At 47.6% G+C, this 16,767-nt stretch overlaps 1 protein-coding gene across 2 annotated transcripts; it reads left to right on the top strand.

Annotated features, from left to right (window-relative positions):
- The first annotated feature begins 1,002 nt into the window (after window positions 1-1,002).
- On the top strand, window positions 1,003-16,456 carry PYROXD2 (pyridine nucleotide-disulphide oxidoreductase domain 2). Of its 2 annotated transcripts, none has more exons than XM_061636310.1 (16): window positions 1,003-1,472; window positions 2,443-2,462; window positions 2,707-2,800; window positions 2,884-2,957; window positions 3,799-3,954; window positions 4,531-4,684; window positions 5,752-5,813; window positions 6,118-6,215; window positions 6,872-7,013; window positions 7,930-8,064; window positions 8,144-8,216; window positions 9,688-9,811; window positions 12,640-12,794; window positions 13,370-13,476; window positions 13,824-13,944; window positions 15,121-16,456. In XM_061636310.1, exons 1-16 carry the CDS (start codon window positions 1,331-1,333, stop codon window positions 15,189-15,191), a joined length of 1,728 nt encoding a protein of 575 aa, XP_061492294.1. In that variant the 5' UTR covers window positions 1,003-1,330; the 3' UTR covers window positions 15,192-16,456. The 2 variants fall into 2 exon arrangements, with proteins under 2 accessions (XP_061492294.1, XP_061492293.1); XM_061636309.1 differs by having other exon boundaries at window positions 1,004-1,472; window positions 9,655-9,811.
- The last annotated feature ends 311 nt before the right edge of the window (window positions 16,457-16,767 follow it).

Raw genomic sequence — 16,767 nt, 5'->3', positions numbered from 1 at the left:
TCATTTAGTGAGCTTCATGGCTGAGTGGGGATTTGAACTCTTGTATCCCAGGTCTTAGTCCAACACTGTCACCGCTACTCCGCACTGGCTCTTTGGAAGGGAGTAAGCATGCCTGGTTACAGTGGGACTTACTATTGAGTAAACATGGATAGGCTAGCACTGTTAAGACTGATTGACTGCTCTTCCATACCTACAAACCAATGAACACAGAATTCTAGGTACCATTCAGAAGGGCTATGGCTAAGCCAAGGCAGCCCATTCTAGATGTGTAGCTTTCTCTCTGAGATATTTTCTTTGTAGGTAGATTCCCCCCCCCATGTTCGGCAGTAATGTAGTAGCAAAATCAGAAGAGCAGGGCCCCTTCATGATAGTCACACCACATCCCTTCACAGCCACGCCTCCTTTCCAACTTTCCCTCATCTCTCTTGCTCTCCATGTCATCTTGCAAGTCCATACTCCATTACAACACACGTCCCTAGCAGCCAATCAACATGAAAGGAGAGGCTGTGTGTTAGCTACTGAGAAGAGTCTTCTCAGTGGCTAACTCATCTCCTTTAACGCTGGCTGACTCCAATCAGCACAAAAGGACAAGGACTCTTCTCAGTGGCTAAAACACAGCCTCCTCTTTCATGCTGATTGGCTCACACATAAGGACCTAGGATCCCCTGCAACTCCACATGACTACACTCCTGGTTTTACACCCCTGGTTTGGAGGAACATTTGATCCTTCCAGTCGCCACTTGGTGCCAGGGAGTCCAGGCCCAGATTTACCAACTCAGTGAGCACCAAGTTAGTCTTTCACAAGTTTCAAGCTAATCATTGACGTTGACAACAAATTCTTGATAAAGACAAGCTTGCCCGGAGCCACAAACCGGGCGCTTGCATCTGCTGTGATTGGTTAGTTTGGTCCCACACAGCAGCAGCCCCTAACCAGCATCTATCACAGCCTTGGCCCCACATTCTTTAGCTTGCTGCCTCACTCAAGCTAAGAGGACGCTTCTCTTTCCAGCAGCTTTTCTCCTCCTACGTAGTGGAGGAACTGCTTTGCAGTGACACGTCACAGCTCGGGATTTATTTATTTATTTATTGCATTTGTATACCGCCCCATAGCCGAAGCTCTCTGGGTGGTTTACAACAATTAAAAACATTAATTCTGTCCCGCTCCCTCCTTCCTTTCCAGTTTTCTTTTGCCTTCGCCATACGCTCCCTCTGCCCTCCCTTTTGCGCTCGGCCCCTCCTTCCTCGGAAGCTCACGGTCCCCGCCCCACGTCCCCTCTCCCTGGGACGCTATTGAAACTCGCGCCAGCCGAAATGCAAAGTCCGCTGTAAGATGGCAGCCACCACCAGGCACGGTCGGTGGCTGGTCACAGCTGGCGCCGCTCCCCTGATGATCTTGGGGGGCCGCAGAGCATCCCACGCGGGGGCTGGTGCCTCCCTGAAGCGGGAGTACGACGCCGTCGTGATAGGGGCAGGTGAGGTGTCTCAGGCGTCGAGGCGAGGGCCCGGGGCGAGGTGGGCAGAGCCATGGAGATCATCCCGTGCCCAAGCCAGATGCGCGGTGCCGGTGTCAGCGCTGTCAGGGAAATGGCCACGAGGGAAATCAGGGCAAACTTTGCTGCAGCAGGACTCGGAGTTGTTTGGCCTGCTGCAAGTAGGTGGTGAGAAACTGTATTCGACTAGCAAAGAGCAGAAGAGCCTGGCTGAATGGTGCCACGCAAAGGGAGGAAGCTTTAAGATGGAGAGAGGGTGACAGGGATAGGAACGCATTGACCGTCTACTTGAGAGGAAGCTCCATTGAACTGAGTGGGACGGACTTCCCTAGTAAACATGTCTAAAATCAGGCTGTGGGGCAGCTTTCCCCCCAAGAAGAACAATACAACACCTTAAACAAGCTTATTTTTATGTGTCTTGTGGCCACATCAATGGGACTAAGTTACCCATGGGGCAGGATTTATACTAATCTTTTTTTCCTACTGCACAAGCAGACAGCGCATTCTCTGCTCCCACAATAGTCACGTAATTTGTCTCATATTGTACTATACTATTAGCAGGGCTTTTTGTGTGACAGTACTCATCAGTATGGAATACCAGTACCTCTTTTTTGCTGCCAGTGCCAGCCATTTAGTGCTGGCACCCACAGTACTTTTATCAGTTTTTTTTTTTACCAAAAAAGCACTTAGTCATATAAGGGTTATGAAGATTTGAAAGGAACCAATATTATTTTCTTTCTTTTCTGTTTTCTCATCTATTTCTTGTTTAGAAATGATCTAGCTCCATCTTAAATTCCATGTGCTAAATGCACAAAAAATTATTTCACAATGTACAGTTTTTTTTTGTTGATTCTGCAAAAAATGTGTCTAGCTGCATGTTAGGTTAAACTCTGGGGGCAGGAAGGTGGCCAAATGCAAAGCCGCTAATCATCCTGTACTTGTCTCTTTGCAGGACACAACGGGCTAGTGGCTGTGAGTATGGAGGATTGCCACGGGGATGTGGCATCGAGGAGCCCTTTGTCCCTCTTGGAAGGGGTTGCCTTGGAGGGACAGGGTTGCCAGCCCGTACTAGGCTTGTCACTTGGGGAAGACCATCTTCAGGGGGGAGCAGTGCCCTACCTTGTGGTCGTTGTGTTCTGCAAGAGCAACCCCCAGAAAGGGCTGAACCGCTGGGGCTTGTTCAGGGCCGACCATCTGACACTCGCTGCATCCACAGGCAGCTTACCTGCAAAAAGGGGGTTTGAAGACGGCTGTGCTGGAGAGACGACACATTGTGGGGGGTGCTGCAGTCACTGAGGAGATCATCCCAGGTGAGAGCTGTGCTGCCCCCTCCCCACTCCAAGTGGCATGTGGTCTCCACTTCTCAATGCACCTGACACCTACTGTTCTGCAGGGTTTCGCTTTTCAAGAGCCTCCTACCTGCTCAGTCTGCTGAGACCCCAGATTTACTCAGAACTGGACTTGAAGGTATGAGCTGTATCCTGGGGGTTGAGCAGTGAGAACTGCTGGGGCCTCACCTGATTTCTAGCAAATTTGCTTGCTCTTCTTGTACATGTGAAACTAAGCCCTTGCCGAATCTTATCCCTCTTCCGCTCCCGAAAAAAGTTCTGATTTGTTGAACGTGCCTCGTCTCTTTCCAGTTCTCCGAAGTTAACATGTAATAGAGACCACACCAGTATTTTTTCACTGTGCTTTTTCTTTTTAATATTTAGCCAGCAGTTTCAAACCAGGAAGTTCAGGCTTAGCTACCTGCTTGGATGACTAGGCTACTAGATTCCTGCACGTTCCAACTTGAGTGCCTGTGCCACCCCATTTGTACTGGCTGGAACAGTCCTCTTCCATCCTTGGATCCTGGTATCTCATTTGTCAATGAGGCAGATTCTTAAAATCTAAAGACTGTCCAGTAATAGGTTTAAGATGAGAAGGTGAGGTTTTTCTTTGATTTAGTAGGGGGAATGACATGCAGCGCTAGCCTATACATGTTTGTTCAGAAGCAAGTCCTGCTGTGTTTAATGCTTACTCCTAGGTAAGTGTGCTTAGGATTGCAGCCTGGGTTGGATGATGGCACATTTTATAACATTCTGAATGGTGTGAAGAGAGATTTTTCTCTGAATTCTAGAACAAGGTCATTCTAAGTCCAATGTGCACTTAATGGTTTTGGCAAGGCCCGTGGGCCTGTGACAGATAAGTTTCCCCTTGAATCCAAAGATCCAGGGTTTTATATACAAGTCTGCCTCGCTGCATGTGTGTGATAGTTCAGCATGTTCTGTGTTCAGGCCTAGAGGCCATGTTGTCTTTTGTCTTTCAGAGACATGGCTTAAAAGTGCTTCCACGTGACCCATATTCCTTTACTCCATTGCTGGAGGATGGTCAAGGCGGAAAATTCCCCCGCTCGCTTCTGCTGGGCAACAGTATGGCCGACACACAGAACCAGATTGCCCAGTTCTCTGTAAAGGATGCCCAGGTATTGTGGAGAAATTGGGAAAATGTCCTTGGATACAGAGGGGCAAGAGGCAGGGTTGGCTCAAGACATTTTGTTGCCTTAGGTGGGATGGCAAATAGCAGTCTCTGCCTCAGTCAAGGTACTTAGCGCTAAATCCTGGGCAAGTTATTTTGGCATTGGAGATAGAAAATCCCTAAAGTGCCTCTCTCTGGCAATAAAAACACAACAATAATAAAGTAAAATACGCATAGTTTGCTGCCCTTTCATGGCCCCCCAAATCATCTGCTTGAGACAGCTGCTTCATTCTGTCTAATACAGGTATGGGTAACCTTTAACTCTCCAGGTGTTGCTGAACTACATCATCCCTGGCCATTGGCTATGCTTGCTGGGGCTGATGTCTACCCATACATGGCCTAATGGTAGCACTGGGCCTGGTGAGATGGCTGAATGACTAGGAGCCATGTGGCACAGGACACTGGGCCCAAAGACTTATGGGGGCTGTGAGAAAAAGATCCTTCCACAAATGGAGGTTGCTGTCCTGGGATTAAGCCTGACATATTACCATGCAGCAGCTTTTTCTTTCCATTTCCTTTGTAGGCCTTTCCCAAGTATGAGGAGTTCATGAGCCGCTTGGTGTCAGCCATAGACCCTCTGCTTGATACCTGCCCTGTGGACATGGCTGTGTTCAGTCAGGGCTCCCTGCTTCAAAAGCTCGGAGCCTTAAAAGGCCTGCAGGCTCTGCTCCGTGCAGGTAAGGAGGAGGGCTAGACCAACATTATGGGGATCAGGCTGGCCTTAAATCAAGATGAATATTTATCCACCAGATCTCTGTTCAGTGGCTATTGTGTATAGACTGTGTGTTTGTGTTTGAGCCTCCATCCTAACTATGTAGGCTGAGATACCCAATGTTTTGGGCATGGGGACACATTTAGACGTGTAAAAAGTTTTTGCGGGCCACACAAAATACCAATTTCACAGTAGAAAAACTGGCTATTCTCAGAACTAACAACCATACTCACCCCACATGTGTAATAATACATCTCCCAAAGCAAATAAAACATAGGCAAAAAAGGAGGCAATCCCCTAAAAAAACCAAGCATCCCCTAACCAAACAAGCAGAAAAAACCCTCATTTTTAAAAAAAGAAAATTGAGAGCAGCAGGGAACTTAGTGGGTCCAAAGGGGGTGTCTGAGGGCACCAAGGTGCCCATGGGCACCACATTGGGGACCCAAAGTATAGAGTATGTGTCAGTCTCAGTATATGAGGTTTCATTCTGTACACCTGTGATGGGGAACCTGTGGACCTCCAGAGGTTATTGAACTACAACTCCCATCATCCCTGAGCATTGGCCATGCTGGCTGGGACTGATGGGAACTGGAGTTCAAAAAATGTCTGGAGAACACCAGGATTCTCATCCCTACCCTTTGTCTATCTCACCATTAGTGCCTTGTTGCTCTCAGAACAGATTATGAACCTGAACAACCTCCAATGGGAGATAACTACTGTCTTCACATCCTGTTCATGGCCTACTCGGAGGTAGCTGGTTGGCCATTGTGGGAAACAGGATGCTGGATTAGACGGACCATTAGCTTGATCCAGCAGGGCTCATCTTATGCTCTGATGCTGTCTGTCTCCTCTGCCTGGGCTCAGCAGCTTGCCTGGATGGGGGAAGAAAAGATGCTCACCTGGTTAAACCTTTCACCAAGGGCTGTCTGCATTTCCGGCAGAGGCGGTGGTGGCCTGGGATGGCTAACAGGAGCATTTTCATTTCTTGATCGATGTTTGAGCCACACCTGACACCTGTTTTCTTCTTAACAGGCTTTGTTCTGGGGAAAGATCTTCCCCAATATTATCAGATCCTCACATCCCCCATTTCCAAGGTGAGTGGCACTGCATGGGGCATTCAAAATGCCACCAACCCTCCTGCTCATCAGAATGGTTTCTGCTCTTTCTGCAACCTCATTCCCTGTGCTTCTGTAGCACTGAACTGCCCTCCTATCTCCGCAAGAGCAGCTGCTCTCAAATGCATTCTGGAAAACTGTTCATTTGAACTGTGAACAGAGCCTCACAGTCAGGTTAGATGCCTGTGCTGCTGTTCCTGTGAGTTTGAGGAAGGGGGCAATGAAGAGGAAGGTTTCTTCAGGGGTTCCATACAGATCCTGTTCTTCATTCATTTTGTTGCAGATCTTGGATTTTTGGTTTGAGTCAGAGCCCTTGAAAGCGACATTGGCAACAGATGCAGTGATTGGTGCCATGGCTGGTCCCCACACACCAGGTAGCGGGTAAGGACCTGGTTAGGTGTGCAAAGCCCTTCATTCTTGTTGCCATTCTCTAACTTGCCCCTCCTGCCTCCATGCTTAACCTGTCCATTCCCCCTTCATGTTTGGCCCCAAACTCTGTTCCTTATATGAGAATCTACAGCAGAAGTGGGGAAGCTGTGAACCTCCAGATATTGTTGGACACTAGTTCCCATCAGTCCCAGTCAGCATGGTCAGTGGCCAGGCATGATGGGGACTGTGGTCCAGCAACATCTGGAAAGCCACAGGTTCCCTGATCTAGAGGCATCAGATTTACACATGAACATTGCTTGACACTAGCAGAGATTGTTAAGGAGTTATACCAAACATAAGAGCATCATGTTTTTATATTGATTTAAATATTTTTGTTGGTCCTTTGTGACTGAACACGTGGTTCATTAAATACTGTAATAAATAAAATCATTAATAACAGTGTGTGTTTAACAGGAGGAAAGTGTCATGCATTATAACAGAGCCCTACTTAAATGAATATAGGTAGGAGATGAAGAAGGCTGAGACGGGGCCAAACCTGCCTGGGCACTCCTGGCCAGCCTCTGCCCTACAGATGCTGCAGCGTTCACCATACACTGGGAGCTCTAAGCCCTGGCAATGGCAACTCTAACCCTTGATCTTTCTTGTAGGTATGTGCTGCTGCATCATGTGATGGGTGAGCTAGAGGGGCGGCAGGGGGCTTGGGGCTACGTGACAGGTGGCATGGGTGCACTTTCCCAGGCCTTGGCCAGTGCTGCAACTATGCTCGGGGCTGAGATCTTCACAGAGAAGGTGAGTAGATGTTATGAAGGACAGACAGTTTGATGTGAGGAATGCCATGCTTGATTATGACTGGAAAGGGCTGCAGGGGAAGGGATGCTGGTATGTAGGGGTTGCATGGGGGAAAGAAGCTATCCTGGAGAAGTCTCCAGAGGGGTAGCTCTCTTAGTCTGTGTTATAGCAAAAACCACTAAGAGTCTTGTGCACCTTAAAGATGAACAAGTTTATTGTGGCATATGTTTTTCTAACTAGAATCTACTTCATCAGATGCATGAAATGTAATCCTCAGGTCCAGGTACGTATATAAATGGAGGGGAAGGTATTGAAAGCAATGAGGTCAAAGGGAAATCAAATACAAAAAGCAGAGACAGTGGCAATTCAATTATAGCTAGAATGCATGCAAAATAAGTACAGTGTCCCTTTACAACAACAGTGATAGGTGACAAAACCATCAACTCGGTAATGCTGAGCTAATTAACATTTGTAGTGGGACAGAAAATCATTGTTTCTGTTTAGTCCCAAATGAATAGAGCTGAACATCTTGATGAACTGTCATTTGGCAGACTCTAGTCTATGAAAGCAGATGCCATAATAAATGTATTAGTCTTTCAAGACTTTCTGGTGCTTATCCTGAAACAGTAAGTGTGATTGCTTGGTGTAAATGGGACACTTAAGGTTCGCTTGCACCACAAGACAAAGGCAAATAACATCCTCTCACTGTAGCTCTGCTGACCATGCCCCCAGCTGTTGATGTCACTGGGTTTCTCTTGTGGAAGGGGGAGAGGCTGACACCAGGGTCCTACCTACCACCACCGGTGTCTTGTTGAAATGGGGTAGGTGGGAATGACCTTTTATTCCAGGGGCACATTTTTACTAGCTATAAGAAGAAGCCGTCCTTGTTTAGCACTCCCTTTTCTCAACTTCACAGGCTGTTGCCCAGATTCTTCTGAGTTCCAATGGGAAGGCGCAAGGTGTTTGCCTCCAGGATGGAACTGAAGTGAAGAGCCACCTGGTGCTGTCCAATGCATCTCCTCAGCTCACTTTTCTGGAATTGACCCCTCAGGTGAACTTTGTGTATACACACCCACCCATATACAGACTTTTCCAGGGATTCATTCTGTGCTTTTGACCCTTCTCTTTAGGAGCAACTGCCCCTGGAGTTTGTTCAGAGAATTTCACAGTTTGACACACGTTCTTCGGTCACCAAGATCAACGGTGAGTATTTTTGGAGGCACATGACTCAGTTGCTTACGTGCAAAGGCTCCTGATGGTCCATCTGTTTCTACAGTCCTGTGAGGAAGAGCCTCCATATGGATGAAGAAGGTACTGTGTGCACCCATCCACCCTGACTTACTTAAAACAGCCAGCTGTTTTGTGCTGTTGCTTTAGTTCGTTGATCAAGGAAAGCATGAGCGTTTGTACTAGGAAGTGATTGGAAGCTTTGTAACAGCTGGTCCAAAGGCAATAGATGCAAACGTGGACCTTGCCAGTGAATCTCATCATGTGTGGCCACCAGAGGGAGCAGTAACACTACTAATGGATGATTACTAAAACAGATTTCAAGGAGCCAGTTCTGTAAGTGCAATCCCAAGCAGCTCACTGAGAGAAGAGGGGGAGACAAGGTTCATGGGTTCCTCTTTTTTCTTTCATAAGAGCCCGAGGCTCCTCCTTTCACACTGCTCCCTGTCCCCTTCCCATGCACATTTATGCTACTTTCTTATAAAACGTCTAATAATCAGCGAAGTGATGCAAAGCAAGTTCTTCTTTTCCTCCACTCCTCCTGCTTCCTTGCTAATGGTGGTGGTGGGGTGTGTATCCAGCAAGAGCTGAGGCACATATGTACCTTCTTGCGTGCCTGCCTGCTCTTTCTGATTTTTCTGCAGATGCTGCTAATAAATCCACAAACCACTTGGCTATAAAATAACACTGAATTTGTGCAGCAGCACCCATATGCATCCTGATATATTAGATGAGCTGTGCCGAAAAATGCCCCTCCCCGCAAAGGCAGCAGATCTTGACATGAAGGAGGATTGGACTGTGCTTTATGTGGTGGCAGGGTCATTGCTATGTATGTTCAAAACTTGGGGCACATGCCCAGGATGCAAGGCCTCTCTATCTGGCCTTTGGGATTCTCCCCAGGCCACACACCCCCTCCCCAGCCACCCCTCTTGCCTGAGGCCACACCCCTCCCCATCCTTACTTCACACCCGGCTTGAGAGTTTTGGCCTGGCTGGAAAGTGTCCCTGAACTCTGATAATGCTGCTTGCCTGCCTGCATGGAGGCTAGAGAGAGGAGTGTCTGATTGTAGAAACTAGCCTACACTACAAAGGTAGCATTTATAATAATTGCTGTGCCCACTTTTGCCTCTGGCCCTGTCCACCATTAGCATGTGGCCCCTGGAAGGTTGCCTAGCAAGAAATGTGGCCCCTGGGCTGAAAAAGGCTCCTCACCCCTGATGTTTAGGGTGCCTCTGGACAAATTAAGACAGAGAATGGCTGGAGTCTCACTGACACTGTACTTTGCAGTGTGCTTACAGGACAGCTGGGGAAAGTATTAAAGAAAGGGGCAAGAGATTTGGGCCCCAGCACTCAGGGTTCAGGCCACCACAGTGCCTCTGTTTGGTGGCCTCACCCTCTGCTGCTTATGTCCGCAGTGGCTGTTGATCGGTTGCCCGTTTTCCTAGCAGCTCCAAACACCAGTGACGGCTCCCCCTCACCCCATCATCAGTGCTCCATCCACCTGAACTGTGAGGACATGCATATCTTGCACTGGGCCTTTGAGGATGCCTGCCAGGGGAGGCCATCGACCAGGTACGACTGGAAATATAAAACCCCGTAAAGAATAGTTAGCACAGGTGGGCACAATAGAAAATGCTTTAGATAGAAACTGTCCCATCCTAGCCAAGGCGGGAGAACAGCTAATGGAAAGTATGTGCTTCAAATGGAGGCATGGGGGCTTTTATCTCATGTCCATCTAAAACAGCTGCGCATAGAACATATTCCTCTTGGTTCTGCTTAGCTGCTTTTCTGTAGCTTTAAAGCCCTCTCCCTGGCAGTACCCATAAGTGACGGGCCTGGATGTTTTATTTCCTGACACTGCACTGGTTCACAAATCAGAAGTGTACAGATTTGTTTCCCTCGCTATTGCCGGCATTAAAAAGGGAGGGAACATGCAAAAAAGCAGAGGAGCACTGACCAGTACAGAGACCCACGCTGCTAACACAAGCCTCCTTTCGGCATAGTTTCTAGTCTCAAGACCTTACCATGATACTGTCCTGGTCTAATGAGATAAGACTCATCTTCTAGCAAAACATATTGTCAAGTTCTTCTCTGGTGTATTTATAATTCTGAGTGTGCTTTGGGAAATTCTGTTTCCTACAAACACAATTGGCTATTCTGGACATTGGAGGGTCTTCCAGTCTTTTGCCCCTGGGATGAGTGTAGTGCATACACTCATTTAGATGCACCTCCTGCATTGCTGGCTATTTGCAACAATTGTGCTCCATCTTCTGATGCTAGTTCTCTGAAATAGCAAAGGGCTCTGCAAGTGTCTGCTGCACTGCCCCCTCCCCAGTCTCATTTTTATTGTTATCATTTATTCCGCCCTTTAAGAGCACAATGTAATTTACAGTCCCTCTTGTAATTCACCTTGACACTTAATCTCTTACAATGTCCATTGCACAGCAAGGAAATCAATGGCCAAATTCTGTGCTTGTTTATTTAGAGGTAAGTTCCACAGAGCTCAGTTTGACTTACTCCCAAGTATATGTGAGATGGGTGTCAAAAGCACTGTTTTACAGTAGTTCTGATCCTATTTCCAGGGTAGGTTTCAGAGAATTGCAATGAGTGATTATCTTTTGGCAACCAGGAAGTTGTGCTGTGGGTGCCTCAGTGTACCATCTTGTCCCCATTGCTGTTTAACATCTATATGAAGCTCTTGGGAGCGGTTCTCATGAGATTTGGGGTGAAGTGTCACCAGTATGTTGATGATACCCAGCTCTGTTTCTCTGTAACATCTGAACTGGGAGAGGCCATGCAAGCCCTGGCCTGGACCAGTGCCTGAACTTGGTGGTGGGCTAGATGAGGGCCAGTAAGCTGACTCAGAATCCTAGCCATGGATAGGTGGTTCTTTGGTCTGGATAATAAGTCAATTGCCTACTTTGAATGGGGTTGTACTTCCTCTGAAAGAGCAGGTTCGTAGTCCGGGGGTGCTCCCGAATCCATCTTTGTCACTAGAGGCCCAGATGACCTCAGTGGCTGGGAGACCCTTTTACCAGCTTCAGCTGGTAAGGCAGCTGTGGCCTTTTCTGGACTGGAATAGCCTGACCACAGTTGTCCATGCACTGGTAACCTCCAGGCTGGATTACTGTAATGTGCTCTATGTGGGGCTACACCTGAGGTTGGTCCAGAAGTTCCAGCTGGTGCCAAATGCGACAGTGTGATTGCTCACTGGGGCAGGATAGCACCAACATGTTACCGCACTGCTGAAAAAATCGCACTGGCTGCCCATTAGCTGCTGGGCCATGTTCAGTGTGCTGGTTTTAGTGTACAAAGCTCTATACAGCTTGGGACCAGGATACCTGAAAGATCATCTTACCCCTTTTATACCTAGTCAATCGCTGTGCTCTGCAGGTGAGGGCCTCCTGCAGATACCATCTTGTCAGGAGGTCCACTCCACACAACACAGGAAACAGACCTTGAGTGTTGTGACACCTACAGGCACCATCTCTGATATCTTTTCGGCACCTACTGAAGACCTTCCTCTTTCAGCAAGCCTTTTAAGTAGAGACCTTATCCCAGTTTGCATCTGTTTTGGAATTGCTTTTTAAGAGTTTAAAGATTTTTTAAAAGATCTTTTAAAGATGTTTTATTTTTAAAATATTTTTGAGATGTTTTAAGATGTTTTTGAGATGTTTCGTGTTTTGTCCTTTGTTTACTGCCCCGGGCTCCTCCTGGGAGAAAGGGTGGGATAGAAGTTTAATAAATAAATAATATGACTGTAGAGTTGCATCCTTAGGCTTTCAGCATTATGTTTTTAACAACAGTATAGGTAGAGCCAGGTTCAACACTCCAGGAACTGGACTGCATCTGTATCTGAAATATAGGATTCCCTTCTTAATGTTTACCACTATTTTAAAATGTTGGTTTTATGGGAGTAACTATTGCACAGTAACTTTTTTGCAAGATCGGTACCTAACAAGTAAGCAGTGTAACATTGTACTGTCATGTTACTGCTGTACATGCTTTGGGTCTTTTAAAAAGGGTATTCCGAGGCTTGTGGCCATCTTCTCTCCTAGTTGTAAGTGTCCTCTTTAGGTACCCTTCTGCTACAACAGTGATGGAGGACTTGTGGCCCTCCAGATATTGTTGGACTCCTCGTCATTCCCAGCCAGCATGGCCAATGGTCAGGAATGATGAGAGTTGAAGTCCTGCAACATCTGGAGGGACGTAGGTTCCCCATCTCTGCATTACAGGATGCTGCGAGACCATCGTCAGAGTAGATTCAGTGCCTAAAGCACTGCTGGTGTTAGATTTAAATTCAGCAGGACTGGAGCAGCTGCACTGAGGTTCTTCTGGGCCATCGACACTGAGGATTACAATGTAGCCCCCCCCTTCTCTCTCTCTCTCTGCCATTTCAGGCCCATGATTGAACTGTGCATTCCATCTGCCCTGGACCCCACACTGGCTCCACCAGGCTGCCATGTGGTCTCTCTCTTCACTCAGTACACCCCCTACAAACTGGCTGGAGGGAAGCAGTGGAATAAATGTGAGCGTGATGACTACGCTGACCGAGGTACAGCCACTTGACCAAGGACTGACAGAAGTAATGGTGGTCTTGCACTGCCTAAGGAAAGGGGAGGCCTTCCCACCAGCCCCGTCCACAGCAGGACATTTTCCATTTCATTTACAAATCCTTCTACCTTATGGGAAGAGGAATCCTCTTTGCATACCTGTCAATTCCCCAACGCTTTTTAAAGAGAATTCCTGCTTAAAACCGCCTTGTGCAGGCTTCTGTGGATCCAGATGCAGGCCCTAGCTAGCTGATTGCCCTTCTGCGAGTCTGTGTGGTATAGGGGAGGAGCTGAAGCCCAGGGCCAGCTGAGAAGGGATATAACCATGGCACACGCATGCGTGTGTGTGTGTCGTTTAATTGTAGCAATTTAACAAGGAATAAAAAAAATTAAAATAAAAAGTGAGGGGGGAAAACCCATGTTTTAAGTCTCCATGGCTCTTGAATGTTTAAATTCCAGTTTAATATCTGTCTGAAAGCCAGATGTTAGGAGCATCCTGGAAATTTAACCTACCTTGAACCAAGTGGCAAGTCTCATTATTTCCTGAGTGGCACATGACATCTGTTTCCCCTCGTAGTATTTGATTGTGTTGAAGCCTACGCACCTGGGTTCAAGGCCTCCGTCATTGGCAGGGATGTTCTAACACCTCCGGACCTGGAGCGGATCTTTGGCCTACCTGGCGGGGTATGTATTTGCTAAGAATCTCTATCCAAAGATCCCTTTGTCTTGATCTCCTGCCTAGCTTAGCTCAGCCAAGACAGGGCTGAGAGGAGGAGGACTGGTTTTTTAAACTTCTCTTCCCTACCCCTGTGCTCGCAGTAAAGTGGTCTTGTGAAACTGCCCTATGTGGTAAGCTAACAAGTTGCCATGCCTTGAAACTTAGATGTTGCAAACGAATTGCATGCCTGTAGTTTGCCCCCTGCCTTCAGTCTCCCAGCCCCTACTCCATGATTCCCTTTGTCTCGGGAAGTGGAGATGGGACTGTGCCTCTTCGGAGCTATCTCGTCTGATATTGCTTCTGTTGTTTTCAGAATATATTTCACGGAGCAATGTCTTTAGACCAGCTGTATTTTGCCCGGCCAGTGCCTTCCTACTCTAGCTACCGATCTCCAATCCAAGGCCTGTACCTCTGTGGAAGTGGCGCACATCCTGGTATGTCTCTGGGAGGGGCAGCATGAGGCTAGATGGGGGTTGCTGCTGCTGCTGCAACAAGGGAGAGGCCCTGGCCTTGATGGGAAGGGAGTTTTGGAGAGGAGCGGGGAAGATAGCGGGGAGCCTGACTGGGTTCCTGAAAGGACAGGACTTTGGATGAAGCAATGCTGAGGAAGGAGTTACCCCTGCTCTTCTAAAGGTATCTCTGGAGCAGGGTCACAGGCTCTGCCTCTGCTTCTGGAAAGAGGAGCAGAAGGCCTCTCCCCCCAAAAAATTTTCCTTGCCCAAGGAGTACACAGCCCTGGATCACAAATACCCCAGCAATGGGGTGGGTGCAGGGGAAAGTGCTGTTTTTTACTCTTAAATATCAGGCAGAGCGATATCTGCCTGCTTGTGTTTGTGTCTGCCTGTTTTGTTTTATTTTAACGTGTATTTCTTTATGTTTTTGTTTCGGCTTTTGCTCCACCCACTTCAGCCTTTGGCCCCACCCACCTTTGGCATGTGGCCCTCAGAAGTTTGGCCCCATTAAAATTTGGTCTTCTGGCTGAAAGAAGTTCCTTATCCCTGTTGTAAACAGTTACACTGTGAGGGGAGGTCTGCAAACCCTTCCCCCTTTGCTCTAGTGCCAATGAAAATCCTTCCTCCCCAAGGCAGTTATTCACCTCAAGAGGAAATAGGAGCCAGAGGGGATTTTCCTTGTCAGTCCAGTCCAGGGGGAAAGGATTAATTCCCTCTCTGACCCCAGTCCAGGTGCACCACCATTCCTGTCCCCCTGTAGCTGCTATTTAAATAAAAACAAACAAAATTCAACATCCTTGTGAGGTGCAACCACACATTTTATGTATTGCCTAATTTAGCCTTAAGTTGGCTTTAACTTGGGTCTCCCCAGAATAAGCAGAGCTTTGGGGTGTACGTTGTGGTGATGAGGGCTGGAAGGATAAACAGAAGCATCCCCTGCTTTGCTTTCAACCTCCTCCTGGCTAAGAAAGGGAAATTTTATTCCTTTTCCATTCCTGCCCTGCAAGTGGTGAGACTGGGCTCAGATTCAAGGGGGAGAGAGGAAAAGCCCGTCTAGTAGTGGCACATGCCTCCAAGAGCTCTTCCGTTTTGCCTTCTGGCTGTGTGTCCAGCTCAGCTGTTTACTCTGTTCCTCCAATATCTGCATTGTCTTCTCAGGAGGAGGTGTCATGGGAGCAGTGGGGCGCAATGCTGCGAGAATGGCTCTGGAGGATTTCAAGGACCTGTGACATCCCTGGTAGGACCATTTAGCTGCTCTGGCTCAGGAAAAGGGACTTCACCAGTTTTCCACCTAAGCATTCTCCCAATTGGGAGGCAAGCACCTGGAAGCAACTCTCTGATGCGCTAACTCTGGGCCGAGTTCAAGAGATAACTCTCCAGGCTTGCCATCCTTGAGGCTTGTGGCTCCTGGTGTGACATGATCATGGAGCACGAGATGGGCAGTTCTCTTGCAGATGGACTCAAGCATGTCACGAGCACGTTTGCCATGCTCTTGTTACCAGTCCCATCCCCAGCTTTAGAACTCAGCTAGTACACTCCTCATGAATGCTCCTATTCAACCTGGAGCAGTTGTTTTTTGCAAAGGCTCTAGTTTCCGCTGCCTTCCTCCTTGGGCTGGTTGGGGATGGAGCCTGTGATCCTTGCTAGGGGAAGAGGAGCAAAGTTTAGAGTCCTGGGTGAGGCCGGATCCTGGGTAATAGCTCTCTCTTGGGCTGCATATGTCAGTAGCATAAGGATCCACTGGGTTGGTGGCTTCCTTTGAATGCCCTGTAGCATCAGTGTTTCTTTTGAAAGCCTTGCCCATGCTGCTGAACCTGGCTTGTGCAGGGCATCTTGGCTTCTGTTCCTCAACATTTTAAAACACGGTCATTCTGCTACTGTGGCTCCAAACACTGAACAAACTGCCTTAAGAAACAGCTCAAAGCCTTGACATCTCTGGAAGCTCAAAAACAAGGCCAAGTTGTTCCAGTACAGCTTGAGCAAAGGGAAAAGGAGAGTCCGCTGCTGTTCACGTCTTCTGACCTTTGTGCTCCCTATCCAAAGCTGATATGCCTGACTGAGCCCCAGTCCAAAAGAGCCATATTTCTCACTAGCAAAGAGCAGCTGCTTGCAAACATCTCTCTGCATTCTGACTGCAAATCCAGCTAGGAAGTGGCCAGAAGCCAGCTGTCCTCTCTGGCAGGGCCACGGTTGGGTTTCATACACAGGGCAGCCTGATTCATGAATCAGTTGAGCCAGAGCGCTTGGCTTTCATCCATTTCTATCCTATTGAAATCACTGGGGATAAATCAGCTTATATCTAAATACTCCACTTTAATTGGCAGATGGAACTGAGCCAAAGTGTGTTAACACAATAAGGGAAAATCAATAACTAACTTTCCTCTCTAGCTATGATGGATTGTTTTCACATGAAGAAATGATTGTAAAATCATTGCAGACTGTACACTTAGAAAATGTATGTTCAAAGATTAAAGAGTTTTTAAAAGACTGAAAAGCCAATCTTCTTTTGTAGTAATCTTTCTCACCTTTTGTGTGTGTGGAGAGGGGAAGACATCTGTCGCTGACCAAAGGCAATACTGGGAGAGAGGCCTTCAGCAATGAGACTGCGGGCAGTCTCAGGGCGCTATTCCCCAGGTATTTTCTGCTGAGTAGTATCCATTCATTTCAATGTGGCTTGCCTTGGAACCTTGCACAAAACTCAACTTGAAATAAATGGGGGTTGCGTGCAGCAGCAGCAGCAGTAGTAGATGGATTTTTCCAAGGAGAAGAGCATTGCTTAGTACTGATAAACTATTGCACTATGAA

The sequence above is a fragment of the Rhineura floridana genome, chromosome 7 (assembly GCF_030035675.1).
Source record: "Rhineura floridana isolate rRhiFlo1 chromosome 7, rRhiFlo1.hap2, whole genome shotgun sequence".
Taxonomy (NCBI): Eukaryota; Metazoa; Chordata; class Lepidosauria; order Squamata; family Rhineuridae; genus Rhineura; species Rhineura floridana.
This window is presented reverse-complemented; position numbering and strand designations above follow the sequence as displayed.